This window comes from Ammodytes marinus (genome assembly GCF_949987685.1).
Source record: "Ammodytes marinus genome assembly, chromosome: 8".
Classification (NCBI taxonomy): domain Eukaryota; kingdom Metazoa; phylum Chordata; class Actinopteri; order Uranoscopiformes; family Ammodytidae; genus Ammodytes; species Ammodytes marinus.
This window is the reverse complement of record NC_137212.1, coordinates 32,365,576-32,384,805: the sequence shown is the minus strand read 5'-3', so window position 1 is coordinate 32,384,805 and position 19,230 is coordinate 32,365,576. Positions and strand designations below refer to the sequence as shown.

The window sequence follows — 19,230 nt, the reverse complement described above, 5'->3', positions numbered from 1 at the left end:
AACGGTCAAAAATGTCATCGGGCAAAGGAAACTTGCTTGCTGCTTCAGCGTGCTGTTGCCGTGACGCAGAGTTGGCTTGTTTTAAGCCGCAAACTACATGGGTTAGCTCTCGTGAGCTAGCTGGCTAATAATGACATCTTTAGCCTACTCGGGGCTTCACCCCCGTGCTGTTATTGTTGGAGACAGCCAGCAAGGCTGGTTTTATGTAACTTTAAAACATGTCAAACTTGAAAATATTATTTGTGTTGAAGCTGGAGTTAAAGTATTACCAGACATTTGCTCACTAGTTAATTGACAGCTTTTTTAAATGACGATGAGCAAATACTGCAGGAAAATTCAAGTCTTTCATTATTTTGATATAGGCTACTATCAATTGGAAAATGTAGGCTCTTTGGTTGATGCTGTCATTTTTATTTTGCACTGACTGACTAAAACCAGACTGGTGTGGTATTTTGCACCAGTTTTTCTTTTGTATGGAAATTTAAGTTCCAAGCAAAAATTTAAATAATCTAATGTGATTAAAGTTCAGTACGGTTATTGTAATCCATTGAATTTTAAGGAAAAATACTATATCGTGATATATATCCATATCGTGATATAAAATTACCTATATCGTGATATAAGATTTGGTCCATATCGCCCAGCCTTACCAGATGAATATGATTCATTAAACATAGACAGCATTAATGGGGATAAATCCTTAGCAAATTAAAAAAAAAACTCCACTGGGAACCCATCCGGTCCGGGGGATTTCCCAGATTGCATACTTAAAATGGAATCTGAAATTTCCTTTAACGTCAAAGGGGAATCCAGGTCACTTTTCTGAGAATCAGCAAGGGATGGCAGTGTCAAATTGTGAAAAAAAGAATCGGAAGCGCTATTGTCACAATCGGAAGTGTATAGAACAGGGGTCTCCAACCTTTTTTCAACTGAGAGCTACTTTGAAAAAATTAAAGTGGCCAAGAGCTACTTGTATCAAATCGCTTATATTTATTTACATAGCACACATCAAATGAATTAAGCTTCTGTTTGTACATGTGTGAAATTGCAATACCCAATGCTTATCATAAATAATTTCCCATCAAAGGTCCAAGAACACATTACTTTACACTTTTTGTGGGCCACATATCAGTGAAAATTGACATCAATGTCTGTATTACACTTCTTATTGTGACGCAACAGTGTTTCCCCAGGAAATGTCTTAGTCAAGGTGGTCACCACCCAGGTGTGGAGGAGGCGCGGCGCAATGCGGCGCGCCGAAAATTTTGGGGGTATTTTGCTCAAAGATGCCAATACGCACTACAGAAATAAACAAATGCTTATTTGAATAAAACAGACAACTGACCTTACAGTTGTACATTTTTAAAGTTCCTTTTTAGATAGGGGCTGTTGTGAGATTATTGTGGACAATTAGGCCTACTGTGATGCGATAGGCTATAATTCATTAATGGTTATTATTAGCCTACTTGCTTGATTTCTTTTTAAATACAGAGGTTATTGGTCGTTTTGGAACATGTATTTCCCAATTTAAAACGTAAAAATAAAGCAGCATTGAAATTCAGAAAATAAATCTTGTATGGCTACTATAGCAGGCTGTTTTACAAATAACTAAATACAATGTGTTTTCCCCTTAAAATGATTAAATACATTTATGCAAAGGTCAAAGACAGTGCATGCCGTAGTTATGCATGGCCGCATGCAGAGCCGCAGAGCAGCACGCACACCAGCTGATAGAGAAACGCTTTGAGACACATGTGAACATTTATTTACCGCAAATCGCAAAGTTTTGCCCATGGGAAGAGGTGCATTTACCTTCATCAGATTTTTAACTTGTAAAAGTCGGTCAACCTATCAGGCGAGCTACTGAAAACCCGGTAGCTCGCGATCGACCTGTTGGAGACCCCTGGTATAGAATGACACAAAAGAATCATTGATCTCCTTGTGGTCTGTGGTCACCACGCCCGAGGTGGTCTTAACTTGGATTATCTGGCGCGAGGCGGCAGCCTGGCGGGATTGGTGAGCAAGAAGCTTGCCTGCCTTGTCGCCAAACTCATAAAATGTATGTCGAGATTTCAATAACAGCTGTTCCACTTTTGACGTGGAAGCTAAATCAAACTCTGTCTGTAGACAAATCCGTTGTCGGTAAAGTTCAGCAGTAGGTGCTGAGGCATATTGGTTGTCTAGTTTCAAAATCTGGACAGACAGATCTTCTAATTTAGCCATCCTAGCTTTTTTAGTGTGTGAAGCATATCCAATAATTTGGCCGCGTATGTAAGCTTTTAGTGTTTCCCATATGGTACTATGAGATACTTCCGGAGAGGCATTTGTTTCAATAAAAGTCCCAATTTGTTTTTGAATGAATGTCACAAATGCACTCTCGGAGAGCAAAAGAGTGTTCAAGCGCCATGATTTATATAGGGCAGGTTGATCAGGAAAATTCAGTTCAAAAGAAAGGGGGGCGTGATCGGATATAACTGTACCGTGATAAATAGGTGGGGCTGAAAGGGGTCAAAGCCTAGAATCTAAAATAAAGAAGTCGATTCTAGAAAACGTATGGTGGACTGGAGAAAAGAAAGAAAAAGCCCTACTGTTAGGGAAATGAAAGCGCCAAGGGTCAACCATACCATATTGTTCCATAAAAGTATTAATAGCTGCAGCAGTTTTGGAAAAGGGGGAGGGGTTGGTCGATGAGCGGTCCAGACTGGGGCAGAGCACACAATTGAAATCCCCCCCAATAATCAACTGACGATTATTGACATCAGGGATAGTAGAGAAAAAAGAGTTAATAAAGTTACAGTCATCCCAGTTGGGAGCATAGACACTAGCAAGGATGACAGGCTTACTTAAAAGCTGACCAGTAACAATAATGAACCTGCCATCTGGATCTGCAATTATTTTGTCGCTTTCAAAGGTAACGCCTTTGTGTACCAGAATGGCTGTGCCCCTAGCCTTAGAATTGAACTTAGACTTTACCCACCCAACTCCTCTGAATTCTCATAACATCTGCCCTGCATAAATGAGTCTCTTGGAGGAAAGCTATTCCTACACCAAGTTGATCTAAATGTGCTAACACTTTATTCCTCTTTACAGGGTGGTTCAGTGCTTTACGTTCCAAGAGATGAATTTAACTTTTCTGCCACTCATCTTAACTGAGCTCATACTTTTTAATCACAGTAATAATGACAGTAGCAATGATAAGTGTATGCAGTGTTTCCCACAGAATGTTTTGAAAGTGTGGGGGGGGGGGACCCCGACCCCCCTAGGGGGATCCGGGGGTATGCTCCCCCGGAAGAAAATGTTGTACCTTTTTAAATGTTAAATGCATCAATCTGGTGTACTTTGAGGAACACTATTCCTATATAAATGGTGATTAAGATGGAGTTTAACACACTTATCAATGGTTAATGAATAAATAATTTTCTATGATACACATTTGAGCCATCAAAAAAATTAAGCAAAGGTGGTGGTTACCTGTGGTTCAAAAGAGTGAACACAAGCGCCCTTTTGTTTTATTAGATTGTTGAATTACTAGTACTCAAATAACTGTGACTATAATCACGAAGGATAGCTCACAATATTCTTTCCAGCAGAGGGTGCTCAAAGAGCGCAGAATGAATTGTGATGGAAAAATTGCAGAAAATAGCTACTTATGAATACAGTCACAGCGCGTGTTGACACCGCAGGGGGAGGGGCTGATTGACTCGGGGAGATTGAAGCCTCGATCCCTCAAGCGGCGCTTTGATAATACGTCCATGATTGAAGGAAATATTGTTTCTTGAGATCACAGCGCGAATCACACGTTAAAGATTTTTATGCGGAAATGCTATTGTTTCCAAGTGAAACTTGCGCATTGCAAATGAATTGTATACATGTATATTTTTAAATAGTAAAATATACATATATAAAAAAAAATAAAATGAAAGATACATTAGTGGGAAACACTGGTGTATGTCAATAGAGTAATATAAGGAAGTGTATAATATACATTATAATGATAGTATGCCCACCCCCCCTCCCCAGCACTTACCCAAACTAAGTGCACTAAAACCCCCAAAAACACGTGTGCACAAGAGGTGTATCTTAGCTCAACAATGCTTACACCTTAACTCTCCTCACTAGACAGGGTAAATGAACTTAAAACCACTCAATATTGTCATATAGTACATAATTAGTTTCCACCATGTCCACTTTTTTCCCCTTCAAACTTATGGTCTGACGTGACCTTCCCGGGCAGCTTCCACCAAACCAATACAATAAAAGAAAAAGAAAAAAGTAAGGCTATTCAAATATAGCATCACTCAAAATGTAAACATTGGCAACGTGTAATATTCAGACTAATAGCCCCGGATTAGCGTTGAAGTAAACTAGAAACGTTATAACCACAAGTTAGTTTGGGTAGGAAGATCACAGTCAATTACAACATGAGGTTGAAGTCCCACATACCATCACTCCCCGTTGTTTCTCGCCGTGCCCGCCGTAGGAATAGTGGACTTGGCAAAAGCAGCCGCCTCGGAGGGGTCGGCGAATTCCTGCTTCTTCCCGTTGAAAACGAACCGGAGCCTTGCAGGGTGTAGTAGGGAGTATGTCACTCCTGCCTCTCTCAGCTGCTTTTTGACTGGAAGGAAAGCGGCTCTCCGGCGTAGTAAATCAGCACTGAGGTCGGGGTAAAAGCTGATCTTTGCTCCTCGTAGGTCAGCTGGCCTCTCTCGTAAGACATCAGAAGAATCTGCTCCTTCGTCTGGTAGTAGTGCATCCGGACCACCATCGCGCGCGGGGGACCAGACGGCTGCGGCGGTCTTAAAGTGCGGTGGGCACGGTCAACCCCAGGCGGGCGAGTGAAACTGTCCTCTCCAAAAACCTCGATCAGGAACTTTTCCATAAAAGCAGTTGGGTGGTTTCCTTGGACTTTCTCCTCCAAACCAGTAACTCTTATATTATTCCTCCAGGAGAAGTTTTCAATGGAGTCTAATTTAGCGTACAGCTTGGAGTTCTCATCTTGCAAAGCAGCGTAGCAAGTTTCAGATAGCTCCACGTTGGCATTGCTCACTGTTGATTCGCCAGCAGCATTTCTGGCTGGTTTGCTAGTAGCATTGCTCGTAGTCGGTGTTGTTGGTTTGCTAGCAAAGGCATTTGTTAGCAGGGACTGCTCAGACTTTGCGTTTTTACCTCTGCCGGGTTTGTTCGACATGTTAACCGGATAGAAGGTATCAGAAAAGTGACAAAGGGTTGTGAGGGGGAAAACGACGTGACTTTAGCCGAGAAATAGGGCTTTAAGCCGATAAATTATGTAATATGCAAGGAGAGCTTGTGAGGGACGTCTTCACTCCGCCATGACACCGGACGTTCTCCTACAAGTTTCTTTTTAAATGAATTTGAATATGCACATGAGCTCCACACTTATTGAATATCCAATCATTGTACTGCCAATGGGTGATGGCAATGCTGCGTTTAGACTGGCCTCTAACCTGAAAAACTGCCTGGCTTACCTGCCAGGGGTATAACAGGTGCCTCTCATGAATTGGATTTGTCTCTTCAAATGCCACTGCACGCAATTTGATAGCACTACAACCAATCAGAGCAATGAACAATGTGACGTATTAAGCCCCGTTCGTTAAGCGAACAGCGGGGTTAACTGTTAAATTTAACTTTTACTGTGGTCGGTCGGCAAAACAGAACATTCCTCTTACTTGCTAATGAAAGATTTGAGTGCCGTCTTCCAAATTGTAAAGGGTCGAGGCCAAAGCCGTCTCAAACTCAAACAACATATCCGCAGCTATCTTTGATGTTTACTATCACGGCTTCAACGGCGCACTGTCGTCATCCGTTTACGTCCGCCCCAGAGCACCATACATAGGGCTCTGGCCCGCCCATATCGGATAGAACCAATTGAAACGTAGCTCAGGATTTCTTGACATATTTAATGAGCTTCAATGGAGAGTGCCCAGACCAACAGGCGCAGCACATTTAATTTGCCAGCGCCTAGTGGCAGGTCTGGATTTCCAGGCTAGTGCCATTCCCTTTCCTATGCCAAATAGACGAGATGTAGAATCACAGCCTGACATTTCAGGCCATTGCATGGAGAAAGAGGAGATTGTCACACACCTTGGGACCAAGTAACTCCTTTGTCTACTTTATGCACCATATCCGTCTTGTTTTTGTTGCTTTCTTTGGTTCTTGTGCCATAAACAGATCGTGTGCATTCAGATCAGCATGATGCAACAAGAGTTCTAACAAGTCTGTGTCATCACCTACTGAGACTGTCTTTTTTTCTGGCAGAGGTAATGGCAGTTTGGACAATGAGCACATCTGCATCGTGCTTTGCATGGTTTGTGATATACCATTTTTATCTTACAAGTTTCTTTTAAAATTCATTTTAATATGCAAATGAGCTATACACTAATCAAATATAGGCTACCCAAAATATATCCGCATAGGCTTATTTTTTTCCTTTAAAGATCCAAGTGACTGCTGCAGATGTTGCTGCGGTTGGTCGCATACACATTCAGTACTTTATGATTCCTCCTATACGTGAACCTATTGTGTATCAGCCACTGGCTCTGTTGCCAGCAGATAACAAAACATCACAGCTGGATGTTTTGTGGAAGACATGCCTACTCCTTCACTCTCATTGGCCATTATGGTCTGGTATGATGCAGATCCTGCATCTTCTAGATGAACACCCTGGGAGAGCTTCAGTAACATTCCTTCCAATGATTGATCTTGATCCCAGTGATGAATCCTGCATATACTCAACATTGAGGTTTGTGGCAACTCAAGCTCTGCAGTGTGATGTGTAGGCCTGTCACGATAACACATTTTGCTGGGCGATTAATTGCCTCAAAAATTATTGCAATAAGTGATAATATTGCCGTTTTAAGACCATTTTCAACTAATATAATGATACTGGCATAATAATGCAAGCACACCCTTTCAAAGATCAATACCAGGGCACCAGACAAACTTGTTTTACTAGTTGCACTGGCGCCCCTAACTCAAAATGTTAAGGGGGACATTAAATGGACCTTGAATGCATCTATTCACATTTTCCCAATTTTAACTACAGTATATTAGGCCTACTGATAGTGTATTCCCAACATGTTTTGGACCACGCTGACAACAGATTTTACAGATCATACAGTTCATTGTGTTTTTGCTTCTGCATCACCATTTGAAATCCTTCAGACATTCCTTTAGGAAAAGGGATTTTTTTCAACCAATTTTCACCACAACCCCTTCCTCTGATTTGTCCTCCTCTATCTCTGCGGACTCTCTAAGGAAAAAAGTTATTGGCCAAAAGTAACTATAGTATTTAGATGACATATTCAGCTAATTTGCATAATATGCTATTCTGAAAGAGGGAAAAATAATAAAAAAATGCAATGCTGACCAGGTAGTTAAATTAACTATAATTAACTAGGCCTATTCACATACAAGCTCACTTTACACATGTTCTTTGTTGCTATAACTATAAGGTTATGCAGTGGCCTATTGAATATGGACCTATACAACTATTTGCGTGTACAAACGTCAACTGGCAGCTCTTGCCGTGTTTATTGAATATTTCAGGGGTAGGCTACAGTAGGCTTTGTGAGACCAATTATCTCCCCATGTACAGCCCCCCTACCCCACCACCGGCGAAAACTTTCTCCACTCCGAGTCCGGTAAAGATAACACATAGCCTAGCCTATCATTTGATTTTTATATTCAGCAGCACAGTGTCTACATGCACATTTGTACATGCTCACAGGTCAAAAGGTGCATTTTTAAACATGTTTTAAAGAAAATACTTGCCATCAGCCAAAAAGGCAGCACTATTTGATGGGTGCTCACACAGGATTATTATTTTCGGAATGCGCATGCGCAGAACCACTAGTGAGCAACATTTGATAGGTAGCAGAAAATGACAAGTCACCGGCACGGTGCTGTCTGTCTGCTGCTGCAGGTGGCGGGGGGAAGCTATAGACTGGCCGTATGAGTGAGGGCTGTCAGCACTGAGGACGATACGCCAGCCGTTGCTACTCTGCTCACGTGAGCGTGGTTAAGAAATGTTGCTAGATTTGCCGCTGGTCTTTAACAGCCTTATCGCTATGGCGACACTTCTGCAAATATAGCGGCAAAGTCGCCAACATGTTTAACAACGTGACTACAGCGAGACACTGCAATGAAAGTAGCCTAACTGACGTTATCCGCGCAGTTGATCATGTGACAAATCACTCGCGGACTCTCCCTTTTCTCTCCTCTGTCTGTCTCTCTCTCTCTTTCTCACACACAAAGCGAGAGGGCCGATACACCGGATTGAAAACTCTTGTCGTCCAGTCTCTTTGATATAGAGAGACACGAGGAAAACAAACAAGCTGCAAATGTAATTTATTGCATCCGGCAAAAAATTATCGCTCATTTTAAATTATCGCGCAATTAATTGATTTATTGCTTATCGCGACAGGCCTAGTGATGTGACCCCTGTTCTGACGTTCGACCAATCCTTTCTGGAAAGCCTTGACCATTATAAGTTAACTTCTAATACAAATGTTTTACTTTTCATTTAGACTTTCATTGTGTAAAGTTTTAATGTGGTAGGAGTTAGGGATGGGCATTTTAAGAAATTCAATTGATCGATCATCGGGAAAATTAACGAGCAATTATCGAGTAATCGTTATCTTTTTTTACATATAAAAAAATGCCAACAGAACATCCAAAATACAGCGTTTGTACCATAGACTGTATACAAGAGGTTTTTACTCAATTACATCTTTATTCCAAGATCTTCTAGGCAAACAACAATCTATTAAGACAAGGCAACTTTTTAAAATAAAATAATAATGAAATGCGGCGCTGGTTTATATGTCCATGCTATGAGCCAACAAGGAGCCAATGCTACGATACCTTTTAAAGTTTAAACACATATGCGCCTCCTAAGATGCTGCCAAAGACTGCATAAGGGCACGGCACGTTTCTCTGAGTGATAAAGGACCTAACGTTACTTCATCTAATCATCATCTAAAATGTGCAAATTAGTTCCCTGATGAAGGCGAAGTAGGAAAGCATAGACGCTAAAGTTAGCCGCTAATGCTAGCGGCGCTAACGTCACACGTTAAACGGGGTCGGATGTAGACTTCAATGTACAAGTGGTACATAATTCGGTTTGTTTAAGTGTTGTACTTATACAAGGTTTCACAATGCTTAATGAACTTAGTTATTTTCGGTTCTAAAGCTGTCCGGTCCAATGCCAAACTTCTCCTTAACTTCTTCCTGTTTATGTTTTGACATTACGGCAGCTCGCAGGCTGCTGCCTGAGCCTGTTCTGTTGTCTTCTACTACTAGTTAAGTATCTCCCCCTGCTGGTAGGATGTTTAATTGCTGCCCATACAGTCTTTGGTGCTGCCACATAGTGAAACTCATTGATGTGCTGCCGGACTCACACTGCACAACACAACGGCTATATGATCATAACAATTTCACGTGATCGACAATATTCTTAACGAGCAATGATCGATTAATCGATTAATTATGCCCATCCCTAGTAGGAGTAAAGGTTCAAATTAAGCCTATGTGGATATATTTTGGGTAGCCTATATTTGATAAGTGTATCAAATTTGCATTTGCATATTACAATTAATTTTCAAAGAAACTTGTAAGACAAACTAGAAAATCCCGCGGAGATTTTGAAAGTACGGGCCACCCATGTAAATCGGGGAAGAAAAAAAATCACGGCTGACCCCTATGGTCCGAGAGACTTTATTGTAGAGCAACATGAGCTGTACATGTCTGACAAATAATAAGTCAATGAAAGTCAGGGGGAAAGGGGCGTGGCCTGGCAAACATTGCATTTTTGAATGATGGTTTTCGCATTTGTGGCGCCCCCTATGGGTTAACCTCGACAAGTTTAGAGGGACATGCTACCACATGTCTTCTGCACATATCCTGCTAGTTTCATGATGATAGGACCTATTGTCAATGAGTTATGTCCAATGTGTTATTAAGCCCCGCCCCTGCGTAAACATTTTAGTCAATGGCGGCCATGTTTTTCAAGCTGTCTTACTAATATTTTTCAGAGACGTGCGTCATAGTCCCCCGGGGTTTCGTGAGACATTTGGTGTTGACAGAGTAAAACTTGACACAGTTGTTGATAAATCCCTGTTTTTCAGTTTATGCTAATTAGCCGAAAATATTTCCAGGTTGACTCTCGTGGTCCAAGAGGCTTTTTTGTAGAGCACCCTATAATACACCTGTGTGAGAAATTTCAAATCAATCGGACTTACAGTGTGCGGGGCGTGGCCTCTCAAACTTTCTTCAGTCGGGGCTTAATAACAGCGCCCCCTAGCGGAAATTCCAAAAACTGTATAATAGCACACCCCGTGGGGTGGGGACGCACGTTGTGTGAAATTTTTGCATGTCTGCGTGTAACGGTGTGGGAGGAGTAGCAGCTAGAAAATGTGGCGGAAGAATAAGAAGTAAGAAAAAGTATGGTGGAGAGTAATAATTACGGGCCCGGGGCCCTCAATTCTTTCGGGCCCGTACTTAAAAATGGTGTATCACAAACCATGCAAAGCACGATGCAGATGTGCTCATTGTCCAAACTGCCATTGCCTCTGCCAGAACAACAGTCTCAGTAGGTGATGACACAGACTTGTTAGTACTTTTGTTGCATCATGCTGATCTGAATGCACACAAGCTGTTTATGGCACAATAACCAAATTAATTAATTGATGGCTGTCCCCAGACAAATGTGCAACATCACATCTCTCTTCCTGAGATCCTCTGAGGTTGTCTTTCCCTTTTGGCAAGTCTGATCTGTATGGGTTCATTTTGGTGGGCCTACACTGACCTGGTTTGATCTCTGTTTTATCTAGTGCTGCCCAATTTCTTCCCTAAAGATCTCTCATTACATTGATCCATTTCATCACTCAATTTGGCCCACCTGATTAGCAGGTAAGCATAAATTAAGCCTATTTGGGTTTATTTTGGGCATGTACGATTAGTGCAGTGGTTCTCAATTATTTTCTGTCATGCCCCCCCCTGGGGGACAGAATTTTTTTTGCGCCCCCCCAAATTGAAATACTATTGAGAACCTGCTAATATTTATTTATTTATCTGTACAAAACCACTGTATGAGTTTCTGGCACAAGCAGTCTGCATACAATCACCTTATTATCAAATTAGATAACAAAAATTAGTTGAGACAAAAAAATTCAAAGTTCAGTTTATTAGCTCAATTTGTAACATTTAAACAAGACTGCTCAGTCTGTGTGAATCTCAGAACAGAGAAGCAAGAGCAAATGATTCACTGAGGTTTGCATTTCATTCAAAACATTTTTAAACTGTAAACATAGTTAAGGTAGTGTTTTTTATTATTATTATAGGCCAATAGGCCTTCTGTGATGCGATAACCAATAATTCATAATGTTATTAGTCTACTTGCTTGATTTCTTTTTAAATAGCCTACAGGAACGGACTGCCAGAGAGTCTGAGGTCCGCTGAGACTCTCAGCTCTTTTAAATCGGGTCTCAAAACGTTCTTGTTCCCCTTTTTAACTTTTTGTAAAATGTTTTAATTCTTTTATTTAAATGTTGTATTTTTATCCATGTTTTAAATTTGTTCCTTTTTCTTTTTCTTTTTTTTTGTATTTGTATTCTTTATTTGATTTTAACCCTGTGAAGCACCTTGAGTGGCCCTGTGCCTGAAATGTGCTCTATAAATAAAATTGCCTTGCCTTGCCTTGCCTTACAGAGACACTTGGAGACACATGTGGACATGTATTTCCTGTAAATCGCGGCCTTTCGCGCGGATATGACCATACACAAGCACACATCGCGCTTGCTAGCACTTGAGAAAAAAATAATAATAATAAGTCAGTTGGAATTCAAGGCATCCCGCAGCCCCACCATTGGAGAAGCACTGGATTAGTGTATTGCTCATTTGCATATTAAAATTAATTTTCAAAGAAACTTATAGTACAACATTTTTTAATTATCATGGATACTTTCATTGTGTAAAGTTTAATTTTGATAGGACTAAAGGAAAAAATAGCCCTATTGGGATTTATTGGTGTTTTGCCTTATTGATTATTAAAAAATCTTTTACAATTTGTCGCTATTTTGCCTGGACTAGTGTGTGTGTGTGTAGGCCTATCAGTGGCTGACAACAATTTGTCGTTAAACTGTTTCAACATTTTTGTAAAAGTTCACACCCCTTGTCTGCTCTGGTACGCGTAATGTAGGCAGAAAAAATGTATTCAAGATACTAGGAAAATATTGCTCCATTGGGCTACCAAAGGTCAGAAATGAATCAGAGAAATGTAATAGAATGATATGATAGAGATTTGAGTGCTACTCAGTGAAAACCATCTGTATTGATTCATTTCATTGTTTGATGTGTTCCAGGTGAACATGGAGAAAATGCAGAGTGTGCAGCAGAAACTGGAGGCGTTCCTGGCCCAGGAGAAGGAGCAGAAGGAGAGGGCTCAGCGCTGCTTTGTGTCCTACCTGCGCTCTGTCTACCTAATGAAGAACAAACAGGTGTTTGATGTGTGTCAGCTCAACATCCAGCCGTACGCTGCCTCTCTGGGCCTGGCCGTGGCTCCTAGGGTGCGCTTCTTAACCCAGGCCCAGGCTAAGAAAGTCAGTCCACCAGAGCAGCAGTTTGAAGAAGAGGATGCTCTGAGGAGATTCAAGGCCCAGCTGAGAGGAGAGCACAGTGATTCAGCTGAAGATGAAGATCAGGCAAGCACTCAGCTGTCTGCACTAGATAACACTGACGAGGAGGATGATGACAGAGACGTGGACCTGCTCACAGTCAAAAGGAAGGATGTCTTCAGTCTGATGGGGGACCAGGAGATTCCTGAGGAACCAGACCAAGAAGACCCCAACAAGAAAACAGAGAAGGAGACAAAGTTCAAAGAAGCCAAAAAGGTCCTCAAGAGAAACTTCCAAGTCAACACCAAAGTGTCTTTCACCGCAGAAGGAGCCGCTGTGCAGGTGTGGCCCCCAGTCCAACGGGCAGTGACTGCTGGTAGGGAGGAGGAGGAGGAGGAAGGGTCTGGGATCAACATGGACCAGGCCAGGGACAGGCTGCAGCGCGAGGACCGAGAGTTTGACAAGCTGGAGTACAGCCGTAAGGTCAAAGCCAAGCACAGGGAGAAGAGGCTGAAGGCCAAGGCCGCCAGGAGGGAGGCCAGTAAGCAGCATGGAGCCCGCAGTGAGGAAGAGGAGGACGAGGTGGTGGCTTACCTGAAGCACAGTGAGGAGGGGGAGGAGTTTGACCCCAGCACACTGCCAGACCCAGACCAGCACCAGGAGGACACACAGCCAGAGTCAGAGAGCAGGCCAGGCAAACGCCAGCACAGCAGCAGGCAGCAGGAGGACATGCAGAGGAAGAGAGTGAAACCGCAGCCCCATCAGGACTCTGCCTTAGACACTGGACTCTCTCTAGCTGAGGACGAGGAGCTAGTATTACAGCTGCTAGGAGGGAGGCTTTAGAAAATCATGGACGCAGATATAAGAGTTTCAACAAAGTTCTTTCTATCCAACAGCATTTAAATTTGAAAATGTTGACATACACAGGAACTATGTCCCAAATCAATATTGTCACAGTCAGTGCGGTTACATGGCACACCTAGATTGGATTATCACATATATCGAAGAAGACACTCGAACGGACCGTGTCACTTGTCTGAGTATACATGGCCTTTCAGAAATCGGATAAATGTCCGATGCATGGCTGTCTCCACTATGCTAGGTGGCGCTGTAGCCCTTTCAACCATGCTTTCAACAAGTGGTTTTAGAGCCACGTCCGCTTCTCTTCCGTCAATAACCCATGGTGTAGCCTATCACGCGCAGGCACACGAGCACAGAACGAGAAGTGCGATATCCGATCCCTGTATACATGCAGAGAGAAAGCCGACAATGAACAAATTATCTAGGTGTTCTTATCCGACTTCTCTTGTCCGTTATTGTGCCGATTTGTGTCCGAAGTAGATCGGATAAAGGCGTTTACATGCAGGTTAAAAGTCCTGTTGAGGTCTTATTCGTTTAGTTATCCGATTATGAGTCTGCATGTAAACGCACTGACTGTTTCTGTGTGTATTCACATTAAAAAGTTACTCAATTAAAGGGAGACCCCCACTTTTTAGTGAATCACCTTCAGACCCACGAGAGGCGTATTTGAAAAAATAAAAATCTGATTTAAGGCCACAGATTAATCAAGCTCCAAAATACTTGATCCCGCAAGTATTCAAAGCTTGTTTTAAATGTTCTGTGTTGTTAATAACAACCATAGTATTGCATGTCTGCTGCACCCAATGATACAATGATTACTGCAGCTGTATTGTGTTGTATTTACAGTGTTATTTGACAAAGAAAACGAAAAACCAATCAAACCCATGACTCAAGTTTTCTTGTAAATATGATGTTGACATTTATTATTACTCAACAAAATGTGTGTATTCTTGAGGTCTGACAAACCCTTTAAATGGCTTTCCATTTTTCCAAGTTTGAATCCTGAAATGTTGACATTCATGTTTACCAGCATTTTGTTGTGTTTGTCAGGGAACTTGTTCCACCTGTAGATCACTGGAATAGTGTTAAACACCGGACTGCGTTCGAATTCAAATACTTTCGTGGTATTTGGTATGCCAGAAAACAGAGGGGTATACTACGACACGAGATGAAGGGCTGAGCAAGGTCTGTTGAGTCTAAAGCCAGAGTTTTCAGTATCACGAAAGGTGGCTCTCTTTTTACCTGGCTAGATCACCGTGGTAACAGGCTGCACGGCTAACCTGCTCTGACCAGTTTTTGAGCTTAAATTCGGCTCTTAGAGCGCTGCCCTTTAAGGAAACTACACATTTTGACACATTTTCACTGTAGGCTTCTCTCTTTTCATCAGTAGCGATTACAGTTGGGAGATGACAGGTGACAGCTGTCACAGTTCGGACATCGCTGCAGACTCGCAGGTTAAGCTTTTCACAGTAGATTCATATTTGTCCGGAAAATACAGACTACAGGTTTTGTATACAGGCTATTTATTTTATTGGTATTTGTAAGATCCAAATAAAGGGCTACTTAGCCTAAATCAAAGTGATTTTCCACCTTGGCTATTCATTAGGAGACAGTGGCAGACTTAAATCACATTCTTAAGTGTAGGACTATCAATTAGGCTAAATGGTGTACTGTTTAAATCCGAGTTCAACCTTTAATTGCTTTATAATATTACGAACTGTAAAAACGATCTGTAAAATAAATGAATCAATTCAGTAGCCTAATTTTGTGACAGCATTCCACTCTCATTTGCGGTACAAGTTTTTTTTCCGGCTCTCTTGTTTTCTGCTGTTCTGTGATAATTCAGACTGACAAAGGCTGTATCCCATTACAGAGACCGCCTCCTTGGTAGGACGCGGTCTATGAAGGCTAAAGCCTATGAAGGCCGATTCGAAGGCCGAACGAGCGTTGTTAAATGGCACGGTCTCCGCAGGTCTCCGTTTACGCGCATTTCCGGTTTGCGTAACAAGCCGTTACCTTGCGTGAGGACTCGCCGCTCCTGTGCTGCCTAGCAACCCTGATAGCTGCCAACGGAAACAGCCTTGTCAACAGAGGAAAAAAGAAAAAGAAGTTGCCTACCAGACGAAAAGAAAAAAAAGTACAAGAAATAAAGAAAGGAAGATAAAAGTTAAGAAGATGGAGCAACATGTTGCTGTTTTGTTATTTTTAATTTTATTGTATGCCATCTCTGAAAAAAACGCAATGAATCAAGGGATATGTTGGGCTGCGAAGGATACATCTGATGCAGCCTTCAAAACCGTGAAACGAAGGCTGCATTTCTTGGCCGCATATGAGGAGCCTTGCAAATGGAACAACCTTTGCGCGCCGCTATGACGCAATCCGTCTTCAAATGCAGCCTTCGTAGACCGCAACCCCTGAATCGAGATACAGCCATACTCTTCCTCTTGAGTGAACTCGGCGACGCACTTTTTTATTTTTTTACTCGGCTGCTCGCAATCAGTCTGTTTGGTAAAGTTAGCGGCACAAGATCAGTCCATTCTGTGCGGAAGGAGAGTCAAATGACGGGTCAAACGCCCCCTTTCATTAGCCTGGCTCCGCCCGCCTATCTACTTCCGCCCAAATTTCATTTTCCCTTCAGTAGTCAGTCTGGTGGTGGGGCGTATTAGTGAGATTTTTCCGAACAGATTTCTGAGTATCCAATCAGCGAACAGAGGAAGTGGCTGAGAACGACGGGGCGAGTCGAAGTCGCGCTCCAGTTTCAGTTGAATGCTGCGTTCCCTTACGCTCGGAACTCGGAAATTTCCGACTTGGTAGTTCCGAGTTCCGACCTGTCTGTGTTCCAGTGCATCTGCTCGGGAAAGTATGGACGCCTACAACCTTTCTCATCCAAATAACTAAACGTTAGGCTCTAACAAGTTACCGTTGCCAGGTACCGGTAGATCCATAGACTACAATATGTAGTGAAGTCGGAAATTTCCGAGTTCCCTGAACGCACTGTCAGAAGCCGGCTCACGACCAAACGTTATGCGATTGGTTGGCTAATCCATAGTGGCACTGAGCAGATCCAATAGTTTTAAACTTCAACAGACACCCGCCTCCAAGTGAGTTAACGTTTGCCAATTACAGCACTTCCAGACCTTCTGTACAAATGAAATGAAGTACGATGGTCTGGTAGCGCCAGGCTACCCTTTCATGGGGACACGCACAGAGCCTGAAGCTGAAACCCTCGTTTGCTAGCTGGTTTTTTAAAAGGGTAACTACTCTTTTTTTGTGTACCTTATTGTAAAGTGTTGCCCTGGAACGCACCGTCAGAAGCCGGTGTGAGTACCAGATATGCTCGGCTGCCAGATAAACTCGGGTTGCACAATGATGTACTACGCGAGATCCACTTCTTTCTTCCGAATCTATTGCAAACTGCAATCTATTATAATATTATCATTCACAATATAAACATTACAATAAAGATACATGTAGAAAGAAAGTACGTGTAGTTTTCGGAAAAAATAGATAAGCTACCGTTCGGAATAGCAAGGGATTGTGGAATACGTAATCTTGTCCCCAAGATCACGGGGCGTTACAAGAGATGTTGCGAGAGCGTTCAATACAGCCCGAACATTAAACTTTTTTCTCTGTTTTATTTAATAAAAGGCGAATGCCAAACTTGTAAGCTTAATGTTGGTTTTAATACAGTAAATACATTTTCGCTTCAGGAAAAGGTAGGGAAAACTGTTTATTTGGATATAATTTATCGGAAGTGCGTCATCATTGTGCAACCCGAGCTTATCTGGCAGCCGAGCATATCTGGTACTCACACCCTCAGGCTGTATCCCGTTACAGAGACCGCCTCCTTGGTAGGACGCGGTCTATGAAGGCTATAGCCTATGAAGGCCGATTCGAAGGCCGAACGAGCGTTGTTAAACGGCACGGTCTCCGCAGGTCTCCGTTTACGAGCATTTCCGGTTTGCGTAACAAGCCGGTTTGCGTGAGGACTCGCCGCTCCTGTGCTGCCTAGCAAGCCTGATAGCTGCCAACGGAAACAGCCTTGTCAACAGAGAAAAAAAGAAAAAGAAGTTGCCTACCAGACGAAAAGAAAAAAAAGTACAAGAAAAAAAGAAAGGAAGATAAAAGTTAAGAAGATGGAGCAACACGTTGCTGTTTTGTTATTTTTTATTTTATTGTATGCCATCTCTGAAAAAACGCAATGAATCATGGGATATGTTGGGCTGCGAAGGATACATCTGATGCAGCCTTCAAAACCGTGAAACGAAGGCTGCATTTCACGGCTGCATATGAGGAGCCTTGCAAGGAGCCTTGCAAATGGAACAACCTTTACGCGCCACTATGACGCAATCGGTCTTCAAATGCAGCCTTCGTAGACCGCAACCCCTGAATCGAGATACAGCCATAGACGTAGGCAACGTGTTGCTCCATCTTCTTAACTTTTATCTTACTTTCTTTTTTTCTTGTACTTTTTTTTCTTTTCGTCTGGTAGGCAACTTCTTTTTCTTTTTTCCTCTGTTGACAAGGCTGTTTCCGTTGGCAGCTATCAGGGTTGCTAGGCAGCACAGGAGCGGCGAGTCCTCACGCAAGGTAACGGCTTGTTACGCAAACCGGAAACGCTCGTAAACGGAGACCTGCGGAGACCTGCGGAGACCGTCCCGTTTAACAACGCTCGTTCGGCCCTGGTTCGGCCTTCGAATCGGCCTTCATAGGCTATAGCCTTCATAGACCGCGAGACCGCGTCCTACCAAGGAGGCAGTCTCTGTAATGGGATACAGCCATAGGTTGCATTCCGAATCGCATACTTTCTACTATATAGTATGTAGAAAAAAGATTTAGGATGTCCCGATTCTTATGGCCAGATTTAGGATGGTTAGAAGTACCCAGATGTTGGGGGCGCCTTTAGCTCAGTTGTTAAGGCGTCCCCCTCCCGGGCCGGGCCCAGCAGCAGACCCGGGTTCGATTCCCGCCCGCGGTCGTTCTCTGCATATCACTCCCCTCTCTGCCCCATTTCACCTCTGTCTCTCTGCACTATCAAATAAAGCATAAAAATGCTCAAAAAATATCAAAAAAAAAAAAGAAGTACCTGGATGTCCTACTTCATGCGGCCAAGGTTGTTAGTGTTGAAAAGTACATCCTATTTGGGCGATTCTGACCCACAATCCAGTGCGCACGTGAAGTGACGTAACATCGACGAAGCCTCCATATGAAAACAAACAGGGATGTAAGGAGGCTGGCAAGATGGCGGCCAGTGCACACGCTTTGTGCTGAGCTCTGGAAACTTTTGGGCATAATTGCTCACCTAGTCTCGCAAAGCCAGACCAAACTACAGCAAGTAGTAGGGTCTGGAAGCACTCTGTTTAGAGCCGTCTATTCGGGTGGGGAAACCGGGGAAACTGGGCTAGCCTGTTTGTATTTGTTTAAACCAATCACAATCATCTAGGGCGGGGCTAACCCCGGGAAGCAGCAGCGGTGTCCTGCAAAATAGTGCCGGGGGGGGACTTATTTTGATGGAACGTCTTTACGTCCAGAGACTGTCAGAGAAATGGCTAAACCCGCAAACGCCACACAAAAACTATTAAAGACAAAAGGAATATACATAGTGTGTTGCTTTCTAACCAGCATGTCAAGACACCATACACTTTAGCCCCCGAGGAGCTCACGGGATAACTTAACCGGAGTTAACTAGCCACCCACGTAGTGTTATCTCTGGTAACATTATCATCGGCGGTTGAGA

General features: G+C 42.8%; 1 protein-coding gene across 1 annotated transcript in view; it reads left to right on the top strand.

Moving 5' to 3' along the window:
* The window catches only part of ddx10 (DEAD (Asp-Glu-Ala-Asp) box polypeptide 10), a 39,486-nt gene extending 24,314 nt beyond the window's left edge, over positions 1-15,172 (top strand). The window contains exon 2 of the mRNA XM_080032792.1: positions 12,381-15,172. Within this exon, the coding sequence (XP_079888918.1) occupies positions 12,381-13,475 (1,095 nt within the window). The 3' untranslated portion in view covers positions 13,476-15,172. The remainder of the gene's footprint in view (positions 1-12,380) is intronic.
* The last annotated feature ends 4,058 nt before the right edge of the window (positions 15,173-19,230 follow it).